The sequence below is a fragment of the Ochotona curzoniae genome, unplaced genomic scaffold (genome assembly GCF_017591425.1).
Source record: "Ochotona curzoniae isolate NIBS_2020 unplaced genomic scaffold, NIBS_Ocur_1.0 contig_3527, whole genome shotgun sequence".
In the NCBI taxonomy this organism is placed as follows: domain Eukaryota; kingdom Metazoa; phylum Chordata; class Mammalia; order Lagomorpha; family Ochotonidae; genus Ochotona; species Ochotona curzoniae.
This window is the reverse complement of record NW_024465897.1, coordinates 1,156,800-1,173,162: the sequence shown is the minus strand read 5'-3', so window position 1 is coordinate 1,173,162 and position 16,363 is coordinate 1,156,800. Positions and strand designations below refer to the sequence as shown.

Genomic DNA, 16,363 nt, shown 5'->3' with positions numbered 1-16,363 from the left:
AACCAATGTTTGGGTCCCTAGCTTCCCAGATTTCCTCACCTTGCCTTCCTGTTATGGGAATACACCTGTGGATCTATACATTTACCAAGACAAAGTAAGAATGAAAGAAGCTCCAGGCCATGAACACTCTAGGAGTGAGAGCAGAGATACCTCAGGCTGTTGTCTTCAGAAAATGGAGGAAGACTGACACAACTGACGGCATCAACCATCCCTAAGATGGATGCCCAGAAGCCAGGTCTAGAGACCTGCAGGGCAGGCTCAGTAAGGTTCAGTGGGGGTCACTAGTTACACACCGGCCTGGTTTTCATGGTCCCACCGTTTCTGGTGCAGAGGACAAAATTGTCATGGTTTTCTTCTTTCCATCCACTAGGGTGCATTCCCTAAATGCCTTCTCAGTCAGATCCTGCTCTCACCTCACTCTCAGACCCTAGCTGCAGGAGTCATGGGCGGTGTGCCCATCATTTGCTGCATGCTTGTACTTCCCACACTGCTGCACGGCACCCTCCTCTGTCTGTAGAATTTCCCCTTGGAATCCCCCACAAATGAATTTTTTTTAAACATTTTATTGAACTATATTTGAAAATAGCAAGAAATGGACATAAGTGTGCAGATTAATAACATTTAGTTCTCTGGCCACATTCACAACTAACAACCAAATTAAGAACAAATAGGGACCAACATGAAAACTTAACTGGCTAACACTCTAGCTGCAAGTGCTGGCATCCAACATGGGTACCAGTTTGTGTCTCAGCTATTCCACTTCCTATCCAGCTCCATGCTTGTAGCCTGGGGTAACAATAGGAGATGGTCCAAAGCCTTCGGATCCTGCACTCAAGTGGAAGACTCAGGAGAAGCTGCTGACGCTTGGCTTCAGATCATCTCAACTCCTGCCATTGCAGGCATCTGGGGAGGGAACCAACATATGAAAAATCTTTCTGTCTCTCCTTCTCCCTGTAAACCTGCCTTTCCAATAAAAGTAAATAAATCCTTTTTTTAAAAGTCCTTACTATTTCCCCCTCCATTTATTCTTTAACCTGTGAAATAAGAACATACTTTCAGGGCTGGTGCTATGACATATCTGACAGAGCAATCACCTGCTGCACCAGCATCCCATATGGATACCAGTTCAAGACCTGGTTGCTCCACTGCCAATCCAGTCCCCAGCTAATGTGCTTGAGAAAGCAGCAGAAGATGGCCCAAGTATTTTGGACCCAACACCTGTGTGGAAGACATGGATGAAGCCTGGCCCAGCCCTAGCTGTCGTGGCCATTTGGAGAGTTAAGCAGCAGATGAAAGATTCTCTCTCTGCCTTTGCTTCTCCTTCTCCATAACTCTGCTTCTCAAATAAATAAATAAATAAATCTTTATTAAAATCACAATGTATTATCATAAACACGGTATGATTTGATAAGGCACTATTTATAAATATAAACCAAATGATAGGATATTCATACAATTTTATACTCTATACATCAGCTACCAAAAATAGAACACACAAAATTTGTCTTTCTGGTTCTGGCTTATTTCTCCCAGCATAACATTTTCACGTTACATTCATTTTGTTGCAAATGCTGGGATGTCTTTTTTATATGCCAGAATAGTATTCCACCATGCATAAACACCACATTTTCTTTAACATGTCATAAGTTGATGACATCTAAGTTGATTCCATATCTGAACTATTGTGATTCCTGCTGTTATAAATACAGGCATACAGGTAACTCTTTGATGTGCTGATTTTATGCTCTTTGGATATATTCCCAGGAGTGGAATAGGTGGGCTAAAGGGTAGACCTAATTTTAATTTTCTGAGGGCTCTTCATAATACTTTTCATACTAGCAGCATAATTTTGCATTCCGAACAACAGGGTATTAAAGTCTCTTTTCCTCCACATCCTCACCAGGATTTCATGGACTTTTTATTTTTACATAATAACCATTCCATCAACACACAAAATCAGTAGCATACATGTAAACCAGTCTTAAGCTTGGGGACACAGGTATTGTGTGTGGGTCCATTATTGTAGGAGGCAAACTTTTGCATGTAGCATGTTTAACAGCATCTTGGAGCTCTACCCATGGATGCTGTATGACGCTAGGTGCTAGGGACAAAGGTGCAGAACACTGAGAAATACAGAGACAAAGAAAGTTTATTAGATAAATGTAAAGTATATACAGAGCTTTACAATTTAGAAATTGTGGATGTCTCCATCACAAGAATTTCTTAGAACTTCGAGAACAACAATTATCACTTTTATTACCATGTCCTTTATTTCTGTCAAAGAGGGTTGGCTTCCTCTGGAAAGGGTCTGTGAAAGTTTTGTCTGTGTGTCCAGCCACACACATTGTCAATATACACTAAACATGTATACGTGGCCACAGAAAGCTACTGATTTTCTGTTACTTATCAACTTTGTTTGGAACCCTGAGAACTCCTTCTTTAGGAGACACAAGCATGATCCATAACTGAAGTAATGTGCCTCTCTCAGTTAGGGCTGATCATTTAGATGGACTGAGTTACGATTTGATTCATGACAGAATGAGGACCATGATGCTTATTTTAAAACTTGAAAACATCTTTCAACGTGGGTGCCCTGTAACAAAAGGGAGCATTTTCAGATGAAGAAGGAACTCAGACTGTACGTTCTGCAGGTGACAAGACAAACCTGCAAGTTCTAGGACATCAGAATGATACTCTAAGTCCCAGGCACATAAACAACTTCTTCGGTTATCAACCATTCACACTTGGATTTCAAGTAAAGGATTCAGATATGGTTTGTTTGCTGTGTAAAAATACTCACATAATCTTAAAATTCCAATCCTGTCCAAAGTCAATTGTGTTCTCAGCACACAACAACCTGAGCTCCAGCTATTGTACATAAAAATATCACAGGTAATCCAAACAGCAAACAACACATTCACATGTGACTCAGGATGTGACTCAGGATTCACATGTGACTCTGACTCCCACATCTCCTTTTTTTTCGGAAGGCTTAAACTATATTTGTCCCTCTTGTTTTTATTACATTCAGTTCATTCCTAATTAAACTTGGCTGACATTTCCACTGTATATGTTGTGTTTTTCTTTTCCTCCCTTGAGAACACGTGGTCACTCTCTTCCTTGACCTCAACAAAAACCATCTTCTATCAGGATTCTGTACTCGTTTCCCCTCTTCTTAGAACACTCATTCCCCAGCTCTTTCCCTGGAGGTGGTACCCAGTTCATTCACCTGTCAGCTTCACCACCTACATCTCCTCCTATAGGCTGTCCTGAGTTGCTTACAGCAAGACCCTCATCAGTCACTTCATCCTACTTTTGGAATGACTTTGTTCTTCTTGCAGCTTTTGCCGCCTAACCAGAACTCTACTAAACCAGCAGGTTTTCTAGTTGAGTCCCTCATTAGAAAATGAGCTCCAAAAGAGAAAAGACCCAACTGACTTTTTCCTACAACGGCACATACAGCACAAAGATCAGAGTCAGGACAGGGTGTAACCACAGTGATGCTTCACATTGAACAATATTACGGTTGTGTGGTGAATGAACACTCTCTGTATGACTAATCGCTTTTTCATGATTTCCTCATTTATAGCACATAAGAAAGTAACTTTAACCTGTAATTTTTTGTTTGGTTGTTTGTTATTTTTTTTTTTTTTGAACCTGTCATTGATACTGTCTCAACCCAGATGTTTCGAAGAAGGGAACTTGCATTATTTTTAACATATTGTTTACCCAATACTATGTCAATTAATTCCATAATGTTGTATATTGATACTGTGGCCTCGTTGGGGCTTTTAACTGACTGGATCTTTACTCTGTTAGACCTATTTTCAGACCATAGAAGGTCTCCCCAAGAGGCCACTGAACTTATCTGGACAATAAGACGCTGAACTTTATGCTAGGCATGTGTCTGCAAGCAATGAATCTCAACCGAACTTGAACTATGGTTATGCAACAAGGTGGAGGAATCCACCATGGGGGGAGGGGTATGGGAGGGGTGGGGGGAATCCCCAGCGCCTATGAAACTGTACTACACAATACAATGTAAGCAACAATAATAAAAAAAAAAAAAAAAAAAAAAAAAAAAAAGAGATAGGAGGTGGGTAAATTAAAATCTCATGGAGCTCAAAAAAAAAAAAAAAAAAAAAAAAAAAAAAAAAAGAAAGTAACTGTCAGCAGTATAGATGCTTAACATGCATTTTTATAATCATTTCACCCCAAAAAAATCTCACAGACATCAGAACTATCAGTTGCCCCAGAATCACAAACAGTAATTTTTGTGACCGAAATCCGCATCTTCATGACCACAAATCTCAACAACATTCTCTAGCCAGCACTGCCTGCACATAGCAGTCACTCACTCCAGTAACACAGCATCCTTTGAATCACAGCATGGAAAATTCTACAAAACTGTTAGTCGAATATAAAATAAGCTTTCAGATGTATGAGTTGATTTCAACAGTTCAGTTAAGGTAGAGAAGTGGTTATGAGAAAAGAAAAGAAAAAAAAAACTCCAGCTCATTTAGACTTATTTAGACTTGAGTGAATTCTCTGCCAAACTTCAAACACCTTCTGAAAAAGTTGCGTATGGGTGAGGGAAATCTGCCCCCAGAAAGAAGGTCAAAGACTGCATCTAGTCCAGCTCTGTTTTCACTAGAGTGCAAAGTCATACAGTTTCTGAAACTGTTTGCATTATGAAGAAGAAAAGGAGAGAGAAGCAAATAGAAGACTAAGACTAGGAAGTTAGAAAATGGAACAAGGGTTGGGAGGATACGTACTGTGATGTTTACAAAGATTATGAAATGATTAGTTCAGGATAACACAGGTCGCAAAAGCAAAGCAAAATGGGATTCTATCAATCTCAGAAGTTTCTGCACAGCAAAGGAAAGTCATCAATATAAAAGATACCCAACAGAAAAAGGAAAAAATACTTGTGAATTACCTGACAAAGAAGTAATTTACAACCACAATCCAGTCAAGAAATAGGAGATCTCAGTAAACACTTCTCAAGGGGATAAATGCAAATGGTCAACTAATGTATGAAAAAATGTTCAACCTCACTAGCCATCAGAGTAATCAAATCAAATCTCATGAGCGTCCACCTCACTCCCCATCCAAAAGACAGGGAGTAAAAATGTTGTTGGGGATGTGGACAAAGGGAGATTCTTACAATTAGTCCAGTCATTCTGGGAAAGGGTGTGAAGTTTCTTAAAATATGGAACTAGAACTTCCATAGGCTCCAGCAATCAACTTTTAGGTATACACCAAAACGACCAAAAAAAAAAAAAACTGTATCAAAAAACTACCTGTACCAGCATATTTATAGCAGCATTCTTCAGAACAACCAAAATATGGAATCAACCAATGCATCCATCACAGACCAATGGAGAAAGAAAATGTGATATACATGTATATTAGACTATTATCTCCACTATCAAAAAAACAACAAAATTCTACAATTTGCATCAAGCTTCACACAATTGGAAGACATAATGTTGAGTGAAGCAAGCCAGACACAGAAAAGCAAATTTCACATGAGCTCTGCTATATGTGGGAACTGAAATTCAAAAAAGAAAAATATCAGAAGACAAAAGAAAGAGAGATCTCTGTGTATCAATATTGCTGTAGTGCATTTTGCCAAGCTTTGTTTTACACCTTTGTCAAACAGGGATGAAGAATGTTATTCTATTGGAGAATGGTATTGGGGCATAGTGAATAAAGCTACCACCTGTGTGACTGCCGTCCCAGGTGCCAGGGTATGACCCTATTACTCCACTCCTGATCCAGATCCCTGCTAATGGCCAAGGTAAAGCAGCACAAAATGACCAATGTGTTTGGGACGATGCCACTATCATGAAAAACACAGATTAAGTTCCTGATTTGGGGCTTAAGCTTGGCCCAATGCTGACCATTGTTGTCATCTGGGAAGTGAACCAGTGGGCTGAAGATTTCTCTGTCTCTCTCTCTCTATGTATGCATAATTCTGATTTTCAAAATAAAGTAACACACTATCTTGAAAAAATTGTTATTATAAGAAAGATTAAATAATCCATTGAAACCATTGTTCCTTACTGTGCACGCTTTTTCCCTTTTTCTTATACCCTAATATTTCTTTCATTTATATCTTCCAAGCTTCTATATTTTTCTTCATTTTTATTTTAATCAATAACTTAGTTGCACTTACAAATAGGAAAATAAGACCCAAAGTTTCCAAGAGAAATCACTTCTCTTTTGACCTTCTTTAGTGTAGTTGTCTACAAAAGGAAAGAAAGAACGAAAGGAAAGAAGGAAGGGAAGAAGAAAGGAAGGAAGGAAGAAAGAGGAAGAAAAAATAGGAGAGGAGTGAGGAAATGGAGGGAAGTGAGAAGGAAAGAAAGAAAAAAAGCAAAGAGAAAAAGAATATTTTCAGTAGTGAGTTCCCCAGATTTGAGGCAAGAAAACAAAAAAACAAGAGACATACAGCAAAATCAATTCACTTTATCAAGATATAAAACATTCTAATTTTGCAGTGAATGTCCTTGAAAGACAACGGATACTAAATGCAAATATTCTAACAAGATACAAACTTTATTGAAACTGTATTCCTTGAGAAATGAAAAAAAAGGGGGAAAATTAGGTCAAGTGGGTTCACACAGATTAGATGTCAATGAAATCTGTCAACAAAGGCAGAAAGCAAAATGTAACACTATATTGTACTGCTGTGGTAGAACTTTTACAAAGTAAGACAAATTCACACTGAGGCCACCCAGGAAGTAGTTCAGGTTTCTGATGAAGGGAGGAGGATCATAGATTGGGAAGAGCCCCACAGTTTGTCTCTTTGATGTTGCAGAACAATGGACCTTAATTTCTCCATCAATAGTGAAGTTTGGGCAGTCCTGAGGCTAAGAAACCCTGGCAAGCACTGAAAACCCTGGAGTCACTGAATTCAAATGAAGAGAATTCTCCCGTGTGGGATGGGGTCGGGATGGAATTCTGCCTCATGACCCCTGAACATCTTATCACTGAGACTACAGTGTCCTCAGGCACTCCAGGTAATGACAACTACCAAACCTAGGAGGTGATTGATCTCACAGCTAGACTGAAATCATCAACTTTCTGGCCAAAAACATTAACCTTGTCTATATTCACTTGGCACTATAAGACGGAAGACAGCAAGAGTATCCACAAGTTTGCCACGGAGAGCAGACATTGTAACGAAGACATTGTTAATAAGAAGGCCAAGAACACTTGAGAAGGGTCAGAACATCTCTGAGCTGATGCTCACTTAGTATTTTTAGTTTATTTTATTTAAAAAAACACACACACAGCTTAGTAAAGGAACCTACATTTTAGAAATATTTGAGAACCAAAGAAACATTTCTGTGTTTACCAACTTTATTCCAGGGTTATGAGGGGAGAAACGAGGTTAACAGCACCACAGCACCATCACTGTGTATTTTGATAAGCGGGATAGGAGAAAGGGTTTCTGATATCAGAAGACATTTCCAATATAAGGGATCTCTCTTTCCCACTCAGACCATCCAGCAATAATTCTGAGTGTGTGCTAGGTTTACTAAATTTGTTGGCAGTTGGGATGTGGATATGATAACCAGTCACTGCATCCACTGGCTGACTTCCCTGATGAGACGTAGGGCACTAATCGCCTAGGATCTCCTGGCTTCACAGTCAAGGGAATAAATGAGCAAATAACTTCATACAGTATGTCGCTTAAAACAAATTGCTGATTTGTACCCTAATTGAACATTCTTAGAATTTTAACAGCAACGACACATGTGTTTCAACTTTATATGACATTGAAACTTAAAACTTGGATTTTATTATTAATGCATCACTTTATCATGAGAAAGAGGTTTATGTATTTTACATATAGAGAGTGCTTCTTTCATTCTTCAAGTAATGTTATATCATTCATATTTTTCATTCTTACTGATGCAATCGTGCAAGGTTGCCTCAATGGGCATACAAGAAGTGATTGAATCTAATGGAAGTGATGTCATACAGCTCTTTGTATTTCTCCGAGCTTCAATTACAAATCACATTGCAATGTACATCTCTGAATTATTTTACCACCAACCTTTGATCTAATTACAAGAAAGAAAAGGAAATCACTGCATATAGGAAAAGATATAGCCACCTACAGCATAGACACATTATATCTTATAAATTCATAGAATTCTGCTTTTAGAGTCAACACACTTCTTTAATATTCACATTGATGAGTACCATACTTTTGTCTTTGGTAATTAGAGATTAGTCTGATGATTCAAAGAGAATTGCAGTGATATTCGGTGGGATCCTGGTCTTTGACAAGCATGTCTGTTGGATAAGGCATTGGAATGACCTTGTCAAAGACCTCATGAACCAGGGATATGGTCACAAATTTATGATCCAACCGTAAATAATCCCTGGGATTAATTCTCAGCCAAAAGGACATGGGTGACCAAAACATCCTGGTGAGGACAAGCATTGTGTACCCTTGGAAATAATTAATATGTTTCCCTCCAACTTTCAACTTATAAACATGGTTCAGATACTACTACCGAGGATATTATTACTGTAATAAGCTATACAACATATCCAAAATACAATACCATAGAAATCAAAGCACATTATTATTAAGAGTAAATAAAGCACTTTCATTGAAATCCCACATTCATATTTAATTACGTATGTTGGCAAAAAGAGATGACTTATTGTGGAAGACTTACTTTATATGGTTTACTTTTTGTTCGGTGATTATGTCAGCTGACATACACTTAGCTATTGCTCCTATGTTGAATTATGCACAAATTCCACAAATCCTATGAGTTTGTTATTGCCATTTTCATCCTTTATATAGGAAGCAACTGAAGCTGTGAGGGGAAACAATTTGCTGAAATTCCCACCTTCCACCCAACAAAGGCCGGAATTGAGCCTAACAGTAGATGTACAAAATTGGTTCTTCCTAACCTCTCAACTAAGTAATACACTCTTAAATTCTTTTAACACATCTGTGATTGTCAAATAATTCAGAATAGCTGAAATCTTCAATTGTCTAATAATTCTCCAGTATCGATGTATATGATTTGATGATTTGCTCATCTCCGTGAGTAGTTTCATAATTTTCTCATAAATGTTTGCCTATTTACATTTCAATATACTTTTAGTTGAGCTGTTGTCAGAAGTAGTTTTTTCCATTTATTTAGTGATGGTGAAAGTCTGTCTATATGGATTTATTGATGTTCTGTGTTGATTTTACTTCCAGCTAATACGAGCCATTTTCATTAATAACAGTTTTGCAGTTAACAATCTTAGATATGCCTGCTTTTACATAACGTGTCTATAGATGGTGTCTTGTTTTCTCCTGCATCTGTTCAAATGCATCTTCCCCTTTATTTGAAGAAGATGTGCTGATCACACCTTTTCACCTTTTCTGCCACTTTAATGGAATGTCTACTTTAGAGCAATTATCCACTCACTGTTGGGTCAGACAGAAAGTCCAGAGAAATATGCCATCTACCCCTCACACTCAATGTCTCCCACGATATTCTACACCTGTACCGCATCTGACAAACATACAATGGGACATTAATATAATGCAAACGGCAAAGTTAGCATTACCAGTTTGCTCAGATGTGTGCATTTGGGGGCTTGAAAGCAGGAACCATGAGATCTAGTCACCATAGTGGTATTGTAGAGAATAACATCCCTGCTCTACAATCTGCTGTGCTCTGCCCATTCATAACTCCCACTCCACCCCTATGGCAATCGTTTGTCCTTCTGACATCTCCTCACATGCCTTTCAGGTTGTGCTGTAGCTGGTATCATGTACAACCTTCAGATGACCTCATTCAGTCCCGATAGATGCCAGGTGCCAAATGCAGGGATCCAGTCTTTATTTCCCTGGCAGAATATGAGCTCAAATGTTGAAGTGCACTCTATGCCAAGCAGAAGCAAAGACTGATGTTGTCTACCACCCAAAGTCATGGCCTTCATTCTTCCCACATGACTAGACTATTCCAGACTCATCATAGTTCCAAGGCTATGGAAACAGTAGTTGGGCTACTGCTCTGTCTCTAGGATATGCTGGTGCAGCTGAACTGAGCCTTGACGGCCACCCCACCCCTTGCCTAAATGAAGCTGGTAACAGGAGGTGTTTCCTGACGTGTGCTAAAGCACTGGGTAAGCGGCAAACCGTGCAAGGATACATCTACATGAATGTCTCCTATGGTGCACGTGCCTTTCCACTAACTTCCACTTCATATATGATACCAGACATTGAGTTATTAACACCCATGTTTGTGAAGGGTAGAAATCCTCAGAAATTCCTATCATGCTTTCTGAGTGCTACCACACATTAGACTTTCTCTTTCTGAAATGAAAACATGAAGCTCTGTAATTTGTCGATACCACAGTTTAATTGAATATGTCAGAGAGGACTGAGGTTACCAAAAAAGGGAGGCAGCCATTTTCCCCAAACAAAGTCTCAGAAAGCAAGATATTTCAATGATTTTCTTATGTGGTGAAAATGTTGATGGACCATGAGGTGATGAATAGAGAGGTAAAATCTTGTTGAAACTGCAGCAGTGAAAAATACACGATCAACAGCCCTTTCAATAATGTTTTTGCTAAATCTCATTGGTTTTGACATTTTTGCTTTTATTTTCATTTCTTCAAAATGGTTTCTTTTCTCTTTCTAAATTCTTCACTGACTCATATAGGTCATGCAGTAGCATCATTTTCTCCAAAAGGTTTTTTTATTTTCTTTTTCATTTTCTTAACAACACATTAGTCATTCAGTAGCATGTTATTTAACTTCATGGCACTGTAAGTTATTTAACATTCTTCCTGTTGGTTGATTTTGTTTATGACTTTCATTTAAGAGAGTTTATAGTAATTGTGTAATAGAGATTATCATATCCAGATGTGAAGATACAATGCAGTATGTATTTCTACTTTCAAATCAAAGACGGACTCCCAATGAGACTGCTAAGTGTATCTTGACAATAGGATGCTGGACTCTGCAGTGTCACTGTCCATACCTGCAATGTCAGGATACACTTAAATAGTGGAATAATGGACTTATACCTTCTTATGTAGGACTGTGCTATTGTAATGATATGGGGGAAATCAGTGGGAAGAGGAAATTTGGAAAGGGGATAAGGGAAATCTCGGAGACTATGGAATTGTATCATAAAATATAAAATAAAGTAAAAAATAAAATATAGAAAACCCAAAAGAGAGAGAGAAGGAAGGAAGGAAGGAAGGAAAAAGGAAGGAAAGAGAAGCACACTGGATCAGCTGTCACACGGAGGAAATGGGGTAATGGGGTCCCACATGGGGCCTTCTCTGTATCTGTTCTCCTCATTCTGAAGTACACACACTCGCTCACAGCATCCTGTGCCTTCTGCTCTTGTCCTGCTATTATCAGATCATGTGCAAGATTCTTCACTGACAGATACAATAAACATTTAATAATAATGATCTCAAACGCAAACTGAGCAGCACACCTGGAGGACAGAGCAGAACTCTCCAGACTTTCCTCTTGTGTACACTGACAGGTATACAGATTAGCACTGGTGACGATCATCCATGCTTCCTACTAAGGACTCAGAGCCAGGTCTTGTGGCCACCCTCCTCTCTAGTGGGCAGGCCTAAGCAGGCTCACTAAGTACAAATAGCCCTGGGCTTCTGGGACTGGCTTCACCGCCCCTACAGAGAAGGACAAACCCCACACAGTGCCCCAGAAGTGAGAGCTCAGAGCGATGAAGCTGTTGGTGCCTCTCCTGCTGGTCACTCTGGCCATCTGCTTCTATCAGGGTGAGTATCATTTGCAGTGGCTATGGTAGGGTCCTTGTCCACACACCAGGTAATTCTAATGCAAGTGAGGTCTGGGACAAATAACACTTCCAAAGTCTCTTCTTATTTAATAAAAATGGACCTCCAGGATTCAGGCTTCATGATAATCTTCCCATGCTAGGAATCTTGACAAGAAAATCATTGCAGGAAAATTCAGGAAGAGTGATGAGACCGTGACTCCATGGCTGGCATGGAGCCATAGCAGCAGTGGAGTGTGGTGCCTAATCTCAGTATGAATTTGAAGTGCATTGACTTTTAGTCCTGTGACTTAAGACCAAATCTTAACCTGTTCCAGCATCTTCTTGTCCCTCTTATTTACAGCTCACAACGTGAGGGAGAATGAAGTGAGATTAAGGATGGCAAGAATCCAGCTGTAACATAAAGATAGTATTTGTGGTGATCGGGAATTTTTCTCCTCCTACACATGCAGATTTTAATGGATCCCACAGATTCTTACCCATGCATTCAAAGTCATTAAAATTGAAAGAACCTGCTAGAATCCCCAGTCTGAGCAGAACCAGTTGTCCCTGAATCTTTGAGTGAGAATGATGCAAGTGAGTTAGCAAGGGAGACATTAGAATTCCTGGTTTTCTAAGAGTGCTCAGCAATGGTGGTAGACCTATTGTATAGGTTAGCATTATGATTCCTATTTCTATAGAGTTCATGTTGGCCATCCTTTCAGCCATCCCATGCAATAATCATTTTCATGCTCTGAGGAATGATCCAAAGTCTCTCAGACTCACTGAGAACTCTCACTTTGTGAACCTATGCCTGGTTTCTGCATTTTCCCTTTGATTCTATTTTTTCATGTTCTCTCTCATGTTTGGTATTGTTGAGGATGAATCCTACGGGTACCACACTGGAACTTTTCAATGTGCAAGAGGAATACAAAAGCCATGAATTCAAGAGGAAGTAAGATACAGAAAACACATGTTTCCAGGTCTGCCCACAATTCCTGGTAGGATAGAATGATGCAAAGTTCCCTTCACTTATCCTGTTCAGGGATTCAAGACACCAGCACAGAATTAATCAGTGTTTATATGTGGGAAAGATAATCCTGTGTCTCTGAAGTTTAATGTTTAGCTCTGTCTACAGGTAATAGCATAACCTGAGTTTCTTCTGCTTAGTCTCAGAACATCCCCTCCCCACTCACCATTTCACCGGCTGTCCTCCAGATTCTCACTGCTCTGCCTGTGTTGACTCAGACATCTCCTTTCCCTTTGAAGGTGGACCATATCCAAGTCTGCTGAGCATTCACTGAATGCTTCAACAAAACAAAAGGGAATTCCAGCAAGGGAAAGAAGCAGTGAGAAGCAGTGGGTGCATTTTTTAAAAAAAAAATAGATTAATGTTTGAAAAACAGCTTGAACATTTGCTATGCAATTTTTAGGTAATTGCAATATCATCAGAATTTTTTTAATATCATTGCCACTATCATAGGTTGCAAACAAAAAGCCCTGGGGATCCTGTTTTTTGTCCAATACTATAGACCCTGGACAGTAAGAAGACCTGTCAAATGTATGCTTTATTTGACTCTTGTTCTCCAGCTGAAGCAGTGGTCTGTCCAGCCTTCTTAAAAGAAAGCACACTCTTCTTATTTTCTCCGGAATCTGTGCTACGACTTTCACTTTCCAAATACGATGCACCTCAGGAAGCTATTGATGCAAAGGTTGAAATACAGAAATGCACGGATGAGATGTCCTTCGCAGACAAAACAATCATTGCAAAAATACTGGTAATTTCTTTTCTATTTTACACATAGTGGTGTGTTGGGTCACAAGGGGAGGAATTGGATCAGCTAGTTGTCGGATGAGGTGACTCTATGACAGGGCATCTGCTTTGTCGATGGCCCTGTAGAAGGTGATCACAGGCCACTACCAGAACAACTTCCAAGTAAAACCTAGTGGTACATGGCATCTTTCCTAAAGAATTCTCTTTCTCAGGTCATTTATCTAGATGCCATGCTGGTCAAGCAGTACTGACAAAAACAGAATTCCCTGCAAGGATGCTAGGAGGATGCACCCTGTTTGCTCTCTACTTCTGAGCATTCCTGAGCCTGAATGCTACCTCCCAGTGCACCTGGTCGCTGTAGAGTCTCACATGGTGTGTGTGTGTGTGTGTGTGTGTGTGTGTGTGTGTGTGTGTGTGTGTGTGTGTTGGACAGTAAGCCAAAATGGAATGAGGGAATTGGAATTCTCTCCCAGGTCTTGCAGATCCGGGAGCCCAATCCTACTAACTCCTGGCACGGTCACGGGATACCTTCGCTGCTTTGTCTCCTGCAGCTTCCCATCAATGGGCAGCACTTACCTAACGAGTTACCAGGAAATCTGATGATTAGGTTGTCTTTCAGTCTGCCTACCTTGCTTGTGAAGAAGCTTAGCTGCAAAGGCTCACAAATACTGAAGCTCAGTTCGTGAGTCATGAGGCAGAATTGCTACCCTAGGAGCCTGGGCATCTCCTGAACACACAACATCCCCCTCCGAGTTCTCTACAGAATCTCACCACCTTGTGTCACTCCTATAGGGGAGCACACAACAGAGATCTGTAACCCTCAAACCAGAAATAGTAACTGCTGGACCCTTTTGTCTTTTTCTTAATGTTACCTCTTCCATTTAAAACATGCAGTATACTGTGGGTCTTCTCAGACAGTATGCAAGATCTCATCCACAAAGGCATATATATCACCAAAAATTCCTTGTGGATTGAAACTTTTTCTAGCATAATCGAAAGATTTTTAAATTTTCATTGCTATTATTATTTTCCATGATGCAGTTTTGTAAGTACAATGATTCCACTTTCCCTCCTGTGTTCCCCCTCCCGCTATCCCCCCCACACACACTATTACAGTAGTAGAGTCCTTTAGTAACAGCTACCGTTTAACAGTCTGCCATTTAAGTGCATCGTTGAATTGTAGGTATAGCCAGAGGTAGAAAATCCAGCATGATATTGTGAAGGTACATCTGTTTCATTGGGACTCCTCCTTTTATTCAGGAGTGAAGTTGCACACTGCAATGTATCTTCACTTCCTGGGATAGGTTTTTAAATTTTACGTGTCTAAGCCCTTTTGGACGTCCCTTTACAATTCACCTACTTTGAGAAGGCTACCACCACCTGGTGTTTTTATTGGCGATAGCTGCAGCATTCCATGCTCTAGCTTGCCATCCACCCTGTTTTGGGCCCTGTACCTCTTCATAATGCTTTTGGGAATTAAAATTGTACTAACTTCTAAGTTGTTATTAACTATCAGATCTTGGAGCAGTATGGCTGAGCTCAGCTTTTCTTCCTTCTCCCCCTCTGTTTTCAATTTTAGACAAAAGTGACTGTGAAGTGTGGCTTGTGAAAAGTGGACATCATTTGATCGTGGTTTCATTGTCTTTCCCAGGCAGTCTGCTCTTAGTGCAACATGTAAAGGTTTCAATGTCTTGCTTTAATAAATTACTTTCCCTGCACCTCTCCAAGTGTCTCGTTTTTACCCTACACACCTGAAATGGGGCCCACAAATAATGAGTTTGTCTTCAGTGTTAGTAATGTTGAGTTGCAGAGACCCACCAAATTTGTCACCAGTAGCATCCTGAGGTACAGGCAACAATGAAGTCCCTGAAGCAAATTACAGCTTTTACCTTTCTTAACAGATTTTTCATTCACATGACCATGAATGACGAAGCATAAAAAGTAACTCCGCAGTTTTGCTGGTCTTGTCCTCAGAGACGCTAAAACCTCTGTGACTGCCCCATCCCATGGTTTGTATCCAGCACCAGCCCTAAAGTGATGTTCTGGTATGCTACACAGCCAACCTGTTCAGGTCCAGCTCTAGCACATCACTTAAACCTATAGTAAGCCCAGTATTAATTACTTGCCAACTTTCACGGTCCTACATCTGTCTTCAGGTGTCTATCCCACTTGAATACTGAGTCCAAACACAGAGAGTTCAGCAGTGTCAGTCAGCTCACCCAAACCCTGGCAATGCCAATGCTTCTTTCTACATCTCTCATGACAACCGTACAGAGGAGTTAACTGCCAGCCAGAAAAATTCTCTTGAAAAACCCACTCCATCATCACCTCAGAAACTAAAGTATGAAAAGCAAAGGTCCCCAACCTGCTCTACTTGCCACAAATTCCTCCAAGGCCAATGGATCTCGGACAAATGGCCTGACTCAGAAAGAACATGGAGCCATCATAGGCTTCTGGCTTGGATGCCTCCAGTCAATGTAACAAATTACAACTACACCACCATGATGCCTCTGAGGCAGAAATGAGACTCTACCCCCAATTATCCAGAATGACTAGATGGCAAACATTCCTAAGGTTTCCACGTAAGAGGGTTTATTAATAGCACATCTACACTCATGTGTAATACTTACAATTATATCATTGAGAAACGGTCAGTAAGATCCTCATCTGTTAAATATATATATCCCATCATAATGTATTTATGCTTTCTTTTTAAAAAGTTATTTAATTATTTTAAAGAGAGAGAGATTTCTAGTCTGCTCCCCAAATACCCACTATTGATATAGGGCAAAACTGG

General features: G+C 39.9%; 1 protein-coding gene across 1 annotated transcript; it reads left to right on the top strand.

The window, feature by feature from the left end:
• Positions 1-11,676: 11,676 nt before the first annotated feature.
• LOC121157591 (secretoglobin family 1D member-like) lies at positions 11,677-15,284 on the top strand. Its single transcript, XM_040981878.1, has 3 exons — positions 11,677-11,796; positions 13,383-13,570; positions 15,146-15,284. Exons 1-3 carry the CDS (start codon positions 11,742-11,744, stop codon positions 15,173-15,175), a joined length of 273 nt encoding a protein of 90 aa, XP_040837812.1. The 5' UTR covers positions 11,677-11,741; the 3' UTR covers positions 15,176-15,284.
• The last annotated feature ends 1,079 nt before the right edge of the window (positions 15,285-16,363 follow it).

Coding starts and splice junctions, on each gene's coding strand:
- LOC121157591 (XM_040981878.1), top strand. CDS start 11,742: ATGAAGCTGTTGGTGCCTCTCCTGCTGGTCACTCTGGCCATCTGCTTC. Junction 11,797..13,382: donor GGCCATCTGCTTCTATCAGG/GTGAGTATCATT, acceptor CTTGTTCTCCAG/CTGAAGCAGTGGTCTGTCCA. Junction 13,571..15,145: donor CAATCATTGCAAAAATACTG/GTAATTTCTTTT, acceptor TTTCAATTTTAG/ACAAAAGTGACTGTGAAGTG.